At 49.6% G+C, this 15,512-nt stretch overlaps 1 protein-coding gene across 1 annotated transcript in view; it reads left to right on the top strand.

The window, feature by feature from the left end:
- Positions 1 to 15,512, top strand: part of ABCA13 (ATP binding cassette subfamily A member 13) — a 281,687-nt gene that overhangs the window by 23,061 nt on the left and 243,114 nt on the right. The window contains exons 4-6 of the mRNA XM_054018854.1: positions 6,267 to 6,418; positions 7,840 to 7,868; positions 10,112 to 10,275. Of these exons, the coding sequence (XP_053874829.1) occupies positions 6,267 to 6,418; positions 7,840 to 7,868; positions 10,112 to 10,275 (345 nt within the window). The remainder of the gene's footprint in view (positions 1 to 6,266; positions 6,419 to 7,839; positions 7,869 to 10,111; positions 10,276 to 15,512) is intronic.

Below are 15,512 nucleotides of genomic sequence, written 5' to 3'. Positions count from 1 at the left end.
TCATAACTATGGCACTTCTGGCCTTCCTGCATCAGTTATGAATGTAAAAAAATTGCCTGAGCTCCGGCATCTCTTTCATTGCAAATTAAGCACTGAGTGGGAGGTTTGCATGGGAGCTTGCTGGATTAGGATTAAGCCAAACAAAACTAACTGGAAGTGGTTGTATAGGCCTCATTGACTGAGTGGGGGCTTTGGGTGTTTTTTAGCTTGAGTTTGCAATTTGAAGGTCACAGCTGCTCCTGCATGCTCAGCAAGGAATTATGGCTAAGATTTTTTTCCATCTGAGCTTGTTTTGCTACAGTTACCCATGCCTCTGTCACTTGATTAAATTACTAGTGTTCTCTAGATGTGGCTTTTCCTTAAGACCATTCAAACGCTCAGTAAAATAGTACCGAATTCAACTGTCTGCTTCTCAAGCAGTGTTTCACACTGAGAGTATGTTATGGTGGTGTCCAGGGGTCTGCACTGGCTGCCAGTTAGTTCCAAGTGAAGTCTGAAGTGTTGTAAACCAGCCTTTAAATGGTTTGTGCTCTGCCTATCTAACAGGCAATCTCCCTTCCTGGGTAGTACTGCTGCAGTTATGATCCTCAGCAGCACTCAAGCTATTAATCCCTTGGATGGAAAGAACAGGGGCTGGCAGCAGGCTGCTTTCCATAACTGCTCCCCAGCTCCTGCTTCCATTGGTCCCAAATAGCCTGAATTTGTTGACCTCTAAGTCATGATGAGAGGCTCTTCTGTTTATCCGGCTTGGGGTCAGTGAGAACAGTGGCCAATAAGAGGCTATTGATCAGCTGAGTGGAAGTTCAGGGAGGGAGAGAGATTTTAATTCCAGCTATTTGGTTGATTTACACTGTGGGATGGGGCTAATCTAGGTAGGTTTGGAGTTGTATTTTTGTTTAGAGTTCTCAGATATGTGCCTTTTCTCTAGGGTTACCATACGTCCTCTTTTTCCCGGACATGTCCGGCTTTTTGGCAGTCAAACCCCCGTCCGGGGGGAATTGCCAAAAAGCCGAACATGTCCGGGAAAATGGCGGCTCTGCTCCTCCCCGACTCTTAGGCTCTGTTTAAGAGCCGAGCTGCTCGAGCGCTACTGGCTTCGGGCAGCCCCGTGCCTCCAGACCCTGCGCCGCTGGAGCCCGGGAGGGGAAGTGCTCGGCTGGGGGCTCAGGGTCTGGAGGCACGGGGGGCTGCCCGAAGCCGGTAGCGCTCGGGCAGCCCGGCTCTTAAACAGAGCCGAAGAGTCGGGGAGGAGCAGAGCCGGGGCGGCTGGAGGCTCTGTGTAACTGACACTGTGTCAGTTACGCAGAGCCACGGCAGCTGGAGGCTCTGCTCCTCTTCGGCTCTGTTTAAGAGCCGGGCTGCCCGAGCGCTACCGGCTTCGGGCAGCCCCCGTGCCTCCGGACCCTGCACCGCCGGAGCCCGGGAGGGGAAGTGCCCGGCTGGGGGCGCAGGGTCCGGAGGCAGAGGAGCTGCCCGAAGCCCAAGCGCTACCGGCTTCACGGTTTGCTGGGCAGCCTCCAGACCCTGCACCCCCGGCTGGGCACTTCCCCTCCCGGGCTCCAGCTGCGCTGGGGAAGCGCCGGCTGGGGGCGCAGGGTCTGGGGGCTGCCTGGCAAACCCTGAAGCCGGTAGCACTGGGGCAGCCCTTTCCCCCTGGCTGGGAGTGGGAGGGAGGAGGGGGCGGAGTTAGGGTGGGGAAGGGGTGGGGTTGGGGCGGGGCTAGGGGTGGGGAAATGGGCGGGGCCAGGGCCCGTGGAGGGTCCTCTTTTTTTTATTTATGAGATATGGTAACCCTATTTTCTCTGTCTAAATAAAGTAAATAACATGAAGTAGCCTCCTCTCCCTGGGAAGCCTTGTATGTTAACTAGAACCAAACCCCATAAAAGGGATTAGGAGGAGACATGGTGAGGGAGGCAGATTATCCTATATCTGCCTAGTCTGAGGTTACTTGACCCTTCCTCTGAAGCATCTGGTGCTGACTATTGTTGGAGACAGGACACCAGACTAGCCAGACCCCAGGCCTGACCCCTGTAGTAATTCCTCTGAACAATATATTTGCTTAGTTTTTAAAAGCCCCCCAAATTAAAATATCCCTAATATCAAAAACAGTTCAGGTATATGAATAGCTAAATGATCAAAATCTGAAGCAAGCCTCAATGATCAGTCCTACACTGAGTTCCTCATGGGCTCACCCCTGCACAGCCCCACTGAAGTCAGTGGAGTTCCATGTGGGCCTAGGGGGTCTGCCAGCACAGAGCTCACTGTAGGATTGAGGCCTGAACTCCCAGAACCAAATGCCTGCTTAAAGTTCAGGGGAAGCTGACAACCAGACCAGAACTCTGTTCCTGGGGCCCATTTATAGGGTTACCATACTTAACAAATAAAAAAAGAGGACCCTCCACGGGGTCCTGGCCCCGCCCATTTCCCACCCCCAGCCCCGCCCTAACTCTGCCCCCTCCCTGCCCCCTCCCTGCCCTAACTCTGCCCCCTCCTCCCTCCCACTCCCAGCCACGCGGAAAGGGCTGCCCAAGCGCTACCGGCTTCACGGTTTGCCGGGCAGCCCCCAGACCCTGTGCCCCCGGCCGGCGCTTCCCCAGCGCAGCTGGAGCCTGGGAGGGGAAGCGCCCAGCCAGGGGCGCAGGGTCCGGAGGCAAGGGGGCTGCCCGAAGCCCAAGCGCTACCGGCTTCACGGTTTGCCGGGCGGCCGGAGGCTCCGCTCCTCCCCTGACTCTTCGGCTCTGTTTAAGAGCCGGACTGCCTGAGCGCTACCGGCTTCGGGCAGCCCCCATGCCTCCGGACCCTGTGCCCCCGGCCGGGCACTTCCCCTCCTGGGCTCCGGTGGCGCAGGGTCCAGAGGTATAGGGCCTGCCCAAAGCCCGTAGTGCTCGGCTCTTAAACAGAGCCGAAGAGTCGGGGAGGAGCAGAGCCGCCGCGGCCGGAGGCTCTGCTCCTCCCCTGACTCTTCGGCTCTGTTTAAGAGCCGGGCTGCCTGAGCGCTACCGGCTTTGGCCAGCCCCCGTGCATCCGGACCCTGCGCCGCCGAAGCCCGGGAGGGGAAGTGCCCGGCCGGCGGCTGGGGTCCGGAGGCAAGGGGGCTGCCTGAAGCCCGTAGCGCTCGGGCATCTCGGCTCTTAAACAGAGCCGAAAAGTCAGGGGAGGAGCAGAGCAGCTGCGGGAGGGGAAGTGCCCGGCCGGCATTTTCCCGGACATGTTCGGCTTTTTGGCAATTCCCCCCGGACGGGGGTTTGATTGCCGAAAAGCCGGACATGTCTGGGGAAAAAAACGGATGTATGGTAACCCTACCATTATATTAGAAATCTAGGAAATGTATTCATCAGAATTTTTCTGTTATGAGGTTTGTTGTGTCCAGGGTCATTCTTGGGAATTTTGTTGTGTAAAGAAAAGGAAGAGAGAAATACGGGCCATATGCTTAGTCTGACAACTAATATTCAGGGCTTGGAAACTGTGATGTTGTCAGCGAGCCACCAGATGGCACTATTATAGAAAGTATGTATGGCTCGGTTTAGCTGAAAAATGTATATGTGCTAAGATTTGGGGGAAATCAGTGCTGGTAATATAATGCTGTTTTTTACATGAACTGCTGCATATACTAGTAAAACTGTCATATGCTTTAGGTATATAGATACTGTCAACAATAAAGCAGAATCTCCTGTGTGTCCCCAGACATGCCTCTGTTAGCCCATTAAATGACTGAGCTTGTATTTGCATGACATTTGCATAGATTTATATTAAAATCTTCATAACTACAACTTTTGATGGCCCAGTAGTGGCAAGTCTGGAACTGTGCAGTTTATTTCTATTTTACTGGAAAATTTAATATGGAAATCAGTGCAAGGCAATTGATATCTAACCCCACGACGCCATCTCTACAGTCACTTTTCAGAGTAGAATTATGCTTTAAGCAGCAAGCCTGCTGCCGTCAGCATGCATCTGCCTCAGAAACTGTTACTATTGCTGCTTTTTGTTATCATTGTGGTTATTGTTTGTAGTGTTTGTTGCTTGTTAAGGCACCGAACGTTTCCAAGGCAGGTCAGTAGGTTAGTAACATACACAGAGGGTGAAATATACCCCAGTGTAGGGTCCAGTATGAGGCCTGTGCACTATTTCACGCCACCTGCCCCAAAGTGAATTTCACCCTTGTGTAGGGTTGCCAATTTTCTAATGGCACAGAACCAAACACCCTTGCCCCACCCCATGCCCCCCCCTCGCTCTATCTCCCCTCCCTCCATTGCTCGTTCTCCTCCACCCTCTCTCACTTTCAGTGGGCTGGGGCAGGGGTTTGGGGTATGGGAGGGGGTGAGGGCTCCATCTGGGGGTGCGGACTCCGGGGTAGGGTCAGGGATGAGGGGCTTGGGGTGCGGGAGAGGGCTGGGGCAGAGGGTTGGGTGCTGGGGAATATGAGCTCTGGGCTGGGGGTGTGGGCTCCGGGTGGGGCCAGAAACAAGGAGTTCAGGGTATGGGAGAGGGCTCCGGGCAGGGGGTTGGGTGCAGGTAGGGGAGGACTGGGGTGCAGAGGTGAAGCTGGGGTGGAGCTGGCAATTAAAGGTTTGGGGTGTAGGATGGGGTTTCGGGCTGGGACACGGGTTCAGAGTGTGAGAGGGGGTGCAGGCTCTGGCTGGGGGTATGGGCTCTGGGGTGGAGCTGGGGATGAGGGGTTTGAGGTGCAGGAGAGGATTCAGGGCTGGGGTGCGGCGGGGGGTTGAGGGCTCTGGCTGGGGATGTGGGCTCTGGGGTGGGGCCAGGGATGAGGTGTTTGGAGAGTGGGAGACAGCTCAGGGCTGGGGCAGGGGGTTGGGTGGGGGAGGATTGCGGTGCAGGCTCTGGCGTGGAGCCAGCGATTAAGGGTTTGGGTGTAGGATGGGGATCCGGGCTGGGGTACAGGGGTTCAGAGTGTGGGAGGGGGTGCGGGCTCCGGCTGGGCATGCAGGCTCTGGGGTGGGGCCGGAGATGAGAGGTTCAGGGTGCGGGAGAGGGCTCAGGGCTGGGGTTAGGGTGAGGGGGCGAGGTGAGGGCTCTGGCTGGGGGTGTGGGCTCTGGAGTGGGGCTGGGGATGAGGGGCTTGGGGTGCGGGAGGGGACTCGGGCAGGGGTTTGGGTTGCGGGAAGGGGTTCAGGGTTCGGGGTCCCGGCAGCGCTTACCACAGGTTCCAGGAAGTGGGCACCAGGTCCCTGCAGCCCCTAGGCATATGGCTGGACCGCGACCAATGGGAGCTGTGGGGGCGGTGCATGAGGGCAGTGCATGGAGCCTCCCTGGCCGCCCATGTGTCTAGGGGTCGCAAGGATCTGGTGGTCACTTCCGGGAGTCACACGGAGCTAGGGCAGGCAGGGAGCCTGCCTTAGCCCCGGGCCCCCGATGCACCACTGACTGGACTTTTAATGGCTTGGTCGGCAGTGCCGACTGGAGCCACCAGGGTCCCTTTTCGACTGAGCATTCTAGTAAAAAACTAGATGTCTGGCAACCCTACTCTCACGTTGAATAGCAACTGCAGTTACGTTAGATCAGTGGTGCCCAAACTTTTCCTGTTGTGCGCTCCCCCCCCCCCCGATTACTAGTAATGGAATCTGTCCATCCCCCTTTCCATTACTGCACAATTGGCTCAGCAGAGGAGTTTGGGCTGAAAGTGGAGCTGCGGGAGGAGCTGGGGCTAGAGGCAGAGCTGGTGTGAGGGCAGAGAGAGGAAATAAGGGCAGAGCTAGGCTGGGGGCAGAGCAAAGGGTGGAGTGGAGCTGAAGCTGGGGATGGAGCTGGGCTGGGTGGTGCTCCCTCCCTGCCTCCCATGGGGCTGACCTGGGTCCTACAGCTGCCCCTGGATGTTCCTCTATGTCCCACAGTTTGGGGACCGCTGTGCTAGTCTCTGCTATTTCATCCTGTTAATTCTCAGTCTTCAAGTCAAAACCTAACCATCAGTCGAGTTCAGGAAGAAATCCTCTCCCACAGTCTCTCACATCTAGGTGCATTTTAATTCATTTAGACTTGTTTGGAAGAGTCTAACTACACCCAACTACACCAGATTAGCTGTTCCAATAGGGCAGCTCTCGTTGTCTTCCTATCCACGGCTTTGTGGGATTTTTACACAACTCAAGGCAACTGTAATGAACTGACAAAAAATGGGTAAATGGGGAACATTTAAAAACTCTCACCCCAAATATGCAAAATGGTGCTCACAGCTGATGGAGAGGAAATCGCACCTGCTTTTTCCAATTCCTATTTTGAAATGACCTTCCCTTTCCCCCTTTCATGGAAAGCGCTTCCAGTTTCCAAAGTGGTCAGGACAGCGTTATGGGAACTGACCTGACATTCCTGAAAGAGATACAAGACTTTGCGAAGGGGATTTCAGAGACCTCAGAGAAAGCTATTGCTTTACAAAAGCTGTGGGAGGAAGAATCAAAGTTCTCAGGTAAGTTATCCTCGTTTAGTAATTGGCTGATGTGCTTACCTGGCACTGAGCGAAAGCCACTGAAAAAGACATAGCTTCCTTTTATCATTAAAAAAAATCATTGTTTTAGCTAAGAAGTGGATCTAGAAGTATTGTCATTGTTATGATAACGATTGTTGGGGGTTTTCTTTATTTTATAGAGCCCAGAATTGTGCTGTGTTCTACAGAGACATGTATGCCCGTCCCCATACATTTACAATCTAAATATTAGACATGGCAAAAACGATTGTGGAGATAAATAGCAGGGAAGTGGTTGGGGAGAGGAATATAATGAGTGGGACTGGAAAAAGAAGGTCAGGTTTCAGGAAGAGCCCTAGTTTGGTGACACCTGGCACAAAGGCACAGACGTTGTGGCCTGGCTACGATTGGACAAACACAGGCCTTGCAGCATGGAACACTGGCCACCCAGTCTGCTCAATAAAGCTCTGTCTCCTACAGCTCTGTGTAGGGTTGCCAATTTTGGTTGGATGTATTGCTGGAGATTTCATCACATGACATACCCTTTAATTTCTTGAGACTCCAGGCCAATCCTGGAGGGTTGGCAACCTGACATTACGTATCCCTAATAACATAGGGTAAGGACAAGGGTTAGTAATATGATCACCTGATTACCCTGTCAGGCAAGTTTTCAAGAGCACCCTTCTGGCCCACCAGGTGTGCAGAGGCATGGTGTGCACATGGGAGTGACTCGACCTAGCCCCTGTCTCCCCTAGTGCCTATGCTACAGCCTGTGCATATGCTGCAAAAATTGAGACATTCAGCCACTGACCTGAGTAAGGGATGGTACAGAACCACACCAGTCTATGGGGAGCTTAGAAAGGGGTTTCATACTGGGGAGAGAGGGCCTGTCTGCCTTGCTTTAAAGAAGCAGTAATGACTTCCAAATGCATCCCCCCTGTACACACAAAGCAACCTTGCAGAGTAGTTGTCCTGTCAGATCTACCACGAGCACCCTCCATTACCCCCCACTCATCTGCATTTCAGCACACTTCACTACCCCCACTCTGCTGCCTTTCCTCTGAAATAGGATGGCATTTAACCTGTTATATTGCGTAGGACACCCAGCACTCTTTTGGTAACCCTGTCTAAGCAGAATAGTGTCCTCAGTAGTGCCTGGGACCATATTGCTCTCCTACAGTTTACATGATAATTTTGCCTTGCCAGTGAAAATCATCCCTGGTAAGTAATTTCATTAAAATTGGCTATGGAATGATACCTGGAAATATTAGGAAGTGCAAAAGGTTATCAGATCACCAGTTCTTCGGTGCACTGCTAGTTTTATGGCCTTTTATTAAGTGTTCATTCACTGTATTTAGTAGTGATACTTCTGTCGTGAAGAATAACGTGTCTCTGTGTAAAAGGAAAACTATTTATTTTTACAGGGTCCACCAACAGTTCCATTTTCTTAACCGTAAGTAATTTTTTTTGTGTGTGGAAAGTTACAATTTCAGATTTGGCAATAATGGATAGATTTTATTTTTTCAAGTTGTAGTAAAGCATATTGTAGAAAGTGGAGTTCTGCTGAGGGCCCAGTGATTCAGGGACCTAATATAGAGGGTCATGGATTGCTGCATCACTGGTTTGAATCCAACCTGCATTATTAGTGGCTAAAAGCCTCTGTTGTGTGAAGTATGTTTGTTGATTATCTGGAGATTTTAAAAAGTGCATTAGGCCACTCTCTGAACATGTGTACAAAGATGTATAAAAGCATAATACAAAACACCTAAAAAGACTCAGCTTTATGTATTGAGAATTGTTGATTATTTTTACAGCATCTAAAAGGTGGTAGGCACTTCACAGTGAAAGAGGTTGTTGTTACTTAGAAGAGATTACACCTTATTGGGTGAGATGCAGTGAGGAGGGGTGGAGATGGAGTGAAGGACAAGGATTACATGGTTTAGCTGAAAAATTCTTCCCATGACCCCTGTGATAGCCTCTGTGAGACGAGTTGGCTGTCTGTCCTGTCTCTAGTGGATAAATCACCCACCATCGTAACAGTTGGCAGTCTCAACAAAAAAACCAAGGCTGAATAGACACAGAATTCAATCTTTAGTGTTGTCAATTCTGCATCCTTCTCAAATCATTACCTTCGCTTAAAAAAAAAAAAATGAAATAATGAATTCTCTCCAAAATTGATCAGGGACTATTTCCGACTCTTCATGAAACTGCAAACTACAATTTCAAACCTGGGATTGGATGCTGTTTAGTGTACCATTTATAAACGGCTCTTGAGAGCCTTGACTGAAAGAAGCTGCAGAAATGCAAAGTTTTCTTCCTGGTACTGAATTGAAAATAAAAACAAAAATTGTGTGCATCCCCAGTTTACAAAGACAAATGTCAGTTTTATTCTTTCATTGTATTTGGCCTTGGAGGTTCTACTATTTTTTTAATAAAAAATACAAAGGCTCCAGTTTCCACTCCAAGCCTTATTCATGTTGATGAATATTTATGCAAAGGAGTCCTGTTGAAGTACTCACCAACATAATTTAATGTCTAATTCACCAACATGACCCCATAATATGGGGGTTAGCATAGCTTGTTTTTTACAGAAGCATCTGAAGGTGTGATCTTGCAAAATAGATCTCCCCAGTCACAGTCAGTTCAGCAGAAACGAGTCCATCACCTCAATCTATTTATTATCTGTTTGCATGAAAGGACTTTCCTGAAGAGGTGCAAACAGGGCCGGCTCCAGGCACCAGCCGACCAAGCACGTGCTTGGGGCGGCACCTTAGAAGGGGCGGCCAATGTTGGGATGGTGGGGGGCGCTCGTGGTGTGGTTTTTGTTTTTTTTTTTTCGTCCGGGCAGCGCGAGGGGAGTTTTGGCGGCGCGGCGCTGGGGTGAGAGTGGGGGTTTCTGCGGTGCAGCACGGCACTCAGGGCTTTGGGCGGCCCGGCCCGGCGCTTGGGGGGGGGCGGGGCTTTGGGTGGCCCGGCCCGGCGCTCCAGGGGGGCGGGGGTTTGGGCGGCCCGGTGCGGTGCCGTGGGTGGGGAGTTCGGCTGGCCCAGCCCGGTGCAGCGCGCCGGGAGGCGGGGGTTTGGGTGGCCTGGCACGATGCTCGGGGGGTGGGAGGGCGGGGGTTTGGGCGGCGCGGCACGGCGCTGGGGGGGGGGTTGGCAGCATGGTGCTCGGGGAGGGGGGGGTGTTATGGTGGGGTGGCGCTCTTCTTTTTTACCTGGGGCAGCAAAAAAGTTAGAGCCGGCCTTGGGTGCAAAGTAGGGGTGGCATACATAGAAGCTTCATTATAGCACTCCTCTTCACCCCTTGCAGATGAGTAGTTATGATTCTCTAGACTCTACAGTTTTGTTGTTGTGATTGTCAAGCTAATCATCTTTCAGATTTCGTCTCCTAGCAGTGGCATGTCCTGTACACTCATGAGCAGAAGCAGAGGAAAGAGCTAGTTAGGTTTTTTTCATAACTCAGTTTTCCCACAAGAGATTCACATGCAGCAGAGTTACAACCACCATGAGTTGAAAAAGGAGTGTACTCATTCCTAGGGTGAATTTCATTAATGCAACAATGCCACACCCCAGAAGGGTTTTACATGGTTAGAAATTCCTGTGTATGGGAGGAGGCAGAGGACAGCTGCTGTTCTCCCACCCCACCCCCAATGAAATAATTGGGTCACATTTAACACATTTTTCTTAAAAATCAAGATGGACTGGAATGAAACTGAGGAGACGATTTCTGTAGTTGAAAGCCTCCACAACCAACCCTATTTCTGGGACTTTCTGCGTTCACTCCCATGGCTGCAGGCAAGCAGCCTTTACAAAGAAGGTGGGATACGTTCTACAGCTCAGTTTCTGCAGTCTATTAAAAAGTAAGTACTAACATCTGGGTAATGTATTTGTTCTCCCTATTTGTGCTTTCTTTTATTTCCATGGAATGATGCTTTTATCTAACTCATTGTACTTCCCACTTGTATAATCAATAGCAGGAGAATTCATAGCAAGATATAGATATAAGGCAGGATTGTCCGTGTTGGCCTCCCTCTGCTTGCGTTGAAGTCAATGGGAACTTTACAGGTGGCTCCAATGGGAGCAGAGTGAGGCCAACACTTGCCCAGAAAAAAAGGCCCTTGGCCCTATTGTCGCCTGATCTATTGATTGTGTGATTAATTATACTGATTACTTAAGAATTACCCAGTAACACTGAGGTCTGGTAGGTTCTTGTCCCAAGATCTGGCCCAATATTAGAATTATTCAGTTGGGAACTGCCTCCTCCCCCCCCCACCCTTCTGAATTTGCAATAGTTTTATTACACTTATACCTATGCCTTACTTAGCAGATACCTGTACCTATAGGCTATGCTATTGGGAAGCTTGGGACTCCTTCCTCCTCATTTTCTGCAGTCCCTGCCTTTTGCTCCAGACCCTTTTGCAACTCTACCTTTCCTCCTTGTGCATCTCAGCAGAAAAATCTTTGGGAGCTTGCTGATGCGAGTGGTGACTGAAATGACCCTTTTGTATATGAGAGTGTTAGTTTTGTCATGTTTGATGGGATTCTTCTGGCTGGAGAGTTATATATTATTACTATTACATTACTGCTTTCATTAATCCAAGGAGGATCTGAAATATTGAAGCCTTTGAGACCATTTGACGTTAATCCATTTGAATGCCTATCATTTTAAAACTAGTTTATTTCTTAAGTGCTTTAATACAATATAGTTCAATTAAATTGGCACTTGGCAATCTGTAGCAATCAGTGTCAGGTAAGTGACTTTATTTCGCCACTTAATCCTCTTCCCATCTGCATAGGAGCATCTTCACTTATGCGCTACAGTGGTGCAGCGTTTTAAGTGTAGCCCTGCCCCGTTTCAGTGCTGAGTTGCTTTAAGCAACCCACTCCATACAAAACTGAAAGCTTCCTTCTACAGATGCCCTCCATGGCCCCTTAACTGGCCAAAGTGACTAGAAATAACCCCTGTTAATTAGAATAAAAGTCCAGTAGTGGCTCTGGTGTGAGGTTGGGTCATGTAGGTCTTCCCAGACTGATAGCTCAGGTCATGGAGGTGTGTGTGCTGCCTTCCTGCTTCTTGCTGTCTGTTCCTGTTCATTTCCTGGTTATTGCTCCCTGAACTCAGTGTTCCAGTGTCTCTGTGTGTGAGTGTGCTCGTGCACGCGTAGCATTGGGTGTGTGTGGCTACTCAGGATGTGCTGTTATGTCTTGTTCAGATCGTTGCTAACTTAACTGGTTCATGGTTATTTCATGTTTTGACTGACCACCTACCTACCATGTCTTGCTTCGATTTCTTTGTATTTTGGAATTGCTGTCCTGGGCACATCAGAGCATAACAAGACACTAGGTCTACAGTAGGAACTTATGTTGGTATAACTATGTTGCTCAGAGGTGTGGATTTTCCCTGGTGTAGACAGAGCTGTGTCAATGGGATGGCTTCTCCCATCAACATAGCTACTGCCTCTTGGGGAGGTGGAGTACCTATGCCAAGAGGAGAAGCTCTCCCATCAGCATAGGTAACATCTTCACTATGTACTACAGGGGCACAGCTGCAGCACTGTCAGTGTAGACAAGCCCTGTGTGCCAGAGAAATTTCTATTTGCCTCTCTCCCTTTTTAAGGGCAGCAGCACCAGGAGGGAGGTGTAGTTGCAACAAACTACTTACCTTTATGGGGAAGTACAGAGGATCACAAAGTGAGGCAGGGAGACACAATGGAGACTTTGATGCAAAGTAGCAATTTCAGGAATTTCTTTGGAAAAATGACCAATTCATAGATTGTAAAGTCAGAAGGGACCTTCAGATCATCTTGTTTGACCTCCTGTATAACACAGGCCATAGAATTTTATCCAGTCACCCTAGAATTAAACCCACATATTCTACAGTCATTTCTGTGAATCTGCAGCATGCATGGGATCCACACCACATGTGCTTAGAATGGGAAATTGAAAATCTCTGCACTGACTCTGCCACACCTACTTAAGGCTTTTCTTTGCCTTGTTAAAAAGCGCCAAACCTGTACATTGTTTGTTTGCAACTGGGAAAATAATATTGTGTCTCACTTATTCAGAATAAGTGACAGGAGTGGTGGGGCTCAACGTTTGTATTCTTGGGGCCCTGCTCAGGCAGTCTACATCACGGTCTCTATGCATTGGCATGTACATGGGTGCAGCGCTTGTGACTCTGACACCCATAACTATGGTACTACCAAAAAGTGGAGAACTTCTCAGGCAATCTGATTGGCTTGAAAACTCCCTCAGAAGCTTGGTGTTTCCGAGGTATAAAAGGATCTTTGATTGTAAGGTGATTTTTTTTCCCTTTCAGGTCTGCCTCATGAGCTGGATTCCTGAGGCAATAATGGGCAAAGCAAATTTTATCTCACTGCCATGATGGTGGATCAAATAATTAACCTAATTAAATCAACAACAAATTCTGTGCATGTTGCTTCCTGTTGCTCAGCAGCCCTGTCAAAATGTTATTACATTAACCATGGAAGAGGTTGGAAGGGACAGAGCATATATGTTATTTGAAACTGGTTATACAGGGATTTCCCCTAAGAAGTCAGCTAGTTTTGGTCAGTTCTGTTGTATAAGAGGATATTCATGCTTTTATACCTCTTTCTATAACCTCTGGAGCCCTCTAGTAATGAAATGCCCACAAATGACTATTTGCAAAGCTTCAAGGTATAGAACAGGGGTGGCCAACCTAAGCCTGAGAAGGAGCCAGAATTTACCGATTTACATTGCCAAAGAGTCACAGTAATACGTCTGCAGCACCCCAGCAGCTTCCCCAACCTGCTCCCAGCGTCTCCCACCCACCAGCAGCCCCGCTGATCAGTGCCTCCTCCTCCCTCCCTCTCCACCTCCAAATCAGCTGTTCCATGGTGTGCAGGAGGCTCTGGGAGCGGGGAGAGGAAAGAGGGCACGGCAGGCTCAGGGGAGGGGGCGGGAAGGGGTGGAGTGGGGACAGGACCTGTGGCAGAGCCTGTGGTTGAGCAGTGAGCACACCCCGGCACATTGGAAAGTTCGTGCCTGTAGCTCCAGCCCCGGATTCAGTGCCTATACAAGGAGCTGCATATGACTCCGGAGCCACAGGTTGGCCACCCCTGGTATAGAAGCTACTGCTCACATGATTGCAGTGTCAGACTATGAAGATGGTCAATCTTTTATCCCTTGTATCCTTTACTTAATTTTCCTGCTCCCTGCCCAATGCCCAAAGGGTGCACAGTGCTCCAAAGATGGCAGGGAGGAGATGGGGTCGTGGCCCCACACCATCTCAGCACTGGGCCACAGAATGGAAGTTGTATGCAGCAAAGTGCAGGCTGCCCCCCATAAAAGTTGTAGCAGCAACCATGACAGGGAGTTCAGAGAGGCATATTGCTTTCAGGAAGAATGTATCTAAGATGCTTTCCCCTTGGTACTGAACTCCTCACTGTCTCTTAATCAGGGCTGTGACTAACTGACTCAATGTAACCCACAGTCAGGGCCAGCTCCAGGCACCAGCATTCCAAGCAGGTGCTTGGGGTGGCAATCTGCAAGGGGCGGCAGTCCCTGTGTTTTTGCTGCCCCAAGCAGCGCGTTGAATTGCCGCCGCGGACGGTGGGCGCAGTCGATGGCAACTTCTATGTTCATTTGTCCATGGTGGCAATTCGGCAACAGCTTCTATGTTCAGCTGCCCGCGGAGGCAATTTGGCGGCTTCTGTCTTCCGTCTGAAGACAGAAATTGCCGCCGCCGTGGAAATGCGCGTGCTGCCCTAACGGCACATGGACTGTCCGCGGTGCCAATTCGGCGCGCTGCTCGGGGTGGCAAAAACAGTAGAGCCAGCCCCGCCCACAGCGAATTGGCCAAATTCTAGCCCCTGCTTCTTCTATATACCATGGTGACATACAGAAACCACAATGGCCTGTGTGAGAATTCAAAGAATGCAGCCTGCGCCCCTTTGCAGCATTGAGCATGCCGGGGGCAGGTTGGGGTCTGGAGAAAGAGCGGCCTTAATGCTCAGATCTAGGTCATTCTGGGTGGCAGAGAAGCTCACTGACAGCTGTAGGAGGCTGCCATAAGTTAGAGCTTCCAGCTCATGCAAAATTCAGGCAGAATTCTGGACTGCCCTCTTTGCTGTACCTCTTAGGCGGCGTAGAACAGAATCTAGCACATAGTGAGTACACGAGAAAGGGACTGGAGTGCAAAATTGTCATATGGTATCTCCTAGTCTAAATGACGCCCCCGTCCCCCAAGCTCTTCGGGTAAGCAATTTTTTTTGCAATTTCTTGTTGTTTGAAATAGCAAAGTACATCAACAGCTGATCAAGTTTAAAAAAAAAAGTTGGATTTTCGTTTGCATAACAGCCATGGGGTAGAAGAAGCTATAAGAAGCGTCAGATAAAATTGGTGTGGAATCCAAAATGTATCATCAAATTAAATTTATAATGTTGTTAACTTCACAACAGAGCTGGTCTGTTTGAAGAAATTTAGAAAATAAACTACATGATTTTGTTATATGCAGTGTCATTGTAGCCATGTTGGTCCCAGGACATTAGAGACAAAAGGTGGGTGAGGTGTAATATCTTTTATTGGACCAACTTCTGTTGGTGAGAGAGACAAACTTTTGAGCTACACAGAGCTCTTCTTCGGGTCTGGGCCATGTATGGAGAGTGTCACAGCTAAATACAAGGTTGTTTAGCATAAGTAGTTAACACACATTTCAAGGGACCATTCAAGGTGAAGTGGCCCTTTTACCCCCTCTCCCTTTCCCTCCCATGACTGGAGAGGGGTGAAACTAGGTTATAGATTGTTGTAGTAAGCCATAAATCTAGTGTGTCTAGTCAGCTCACGAATTTTAGTGTCTAGCAAAGTTATGAATTTTGATGCTCAGGCTCGTCTTTTGAAGGTGTTCTGCAGGTTTTGCAAGATAATGGACAACCCTCAGATATCCACTCCAGACAGATCACCAAACTCATCCAACTCAGGGTTTTCTAGAATATTTTGTTTAGAAAACTTTGTCAAGCAAAACATTTCACTAGAAACTTCATTTGACAAAACCCCATATTTTGACAAAAAAAAGTTGTTAAAAACTTTCATCCAGCTCTACTTCACAATCCTTCTG

The sequence above is a fragment of the Malaclemys terrapin genome, chromosome 2 (genome assembly GCF_027887155.1).
Source record: "Malaclemys terrapin pileata isolate rMalTer1 chromosome 2, rMalTer1.hap1, whole genome shotgun sequence".
Lineage (NCBI taxonomy): Eukaryota > Metazoa > Chordata > Testudines > Emydidae > Malaclemys > Malaclemys terrapin.
The sequence above is the reverse complement of the archived record's forward strand: the minus strand, read 5'-3'. Positions and strand labels throughout refer to the sequence as shown.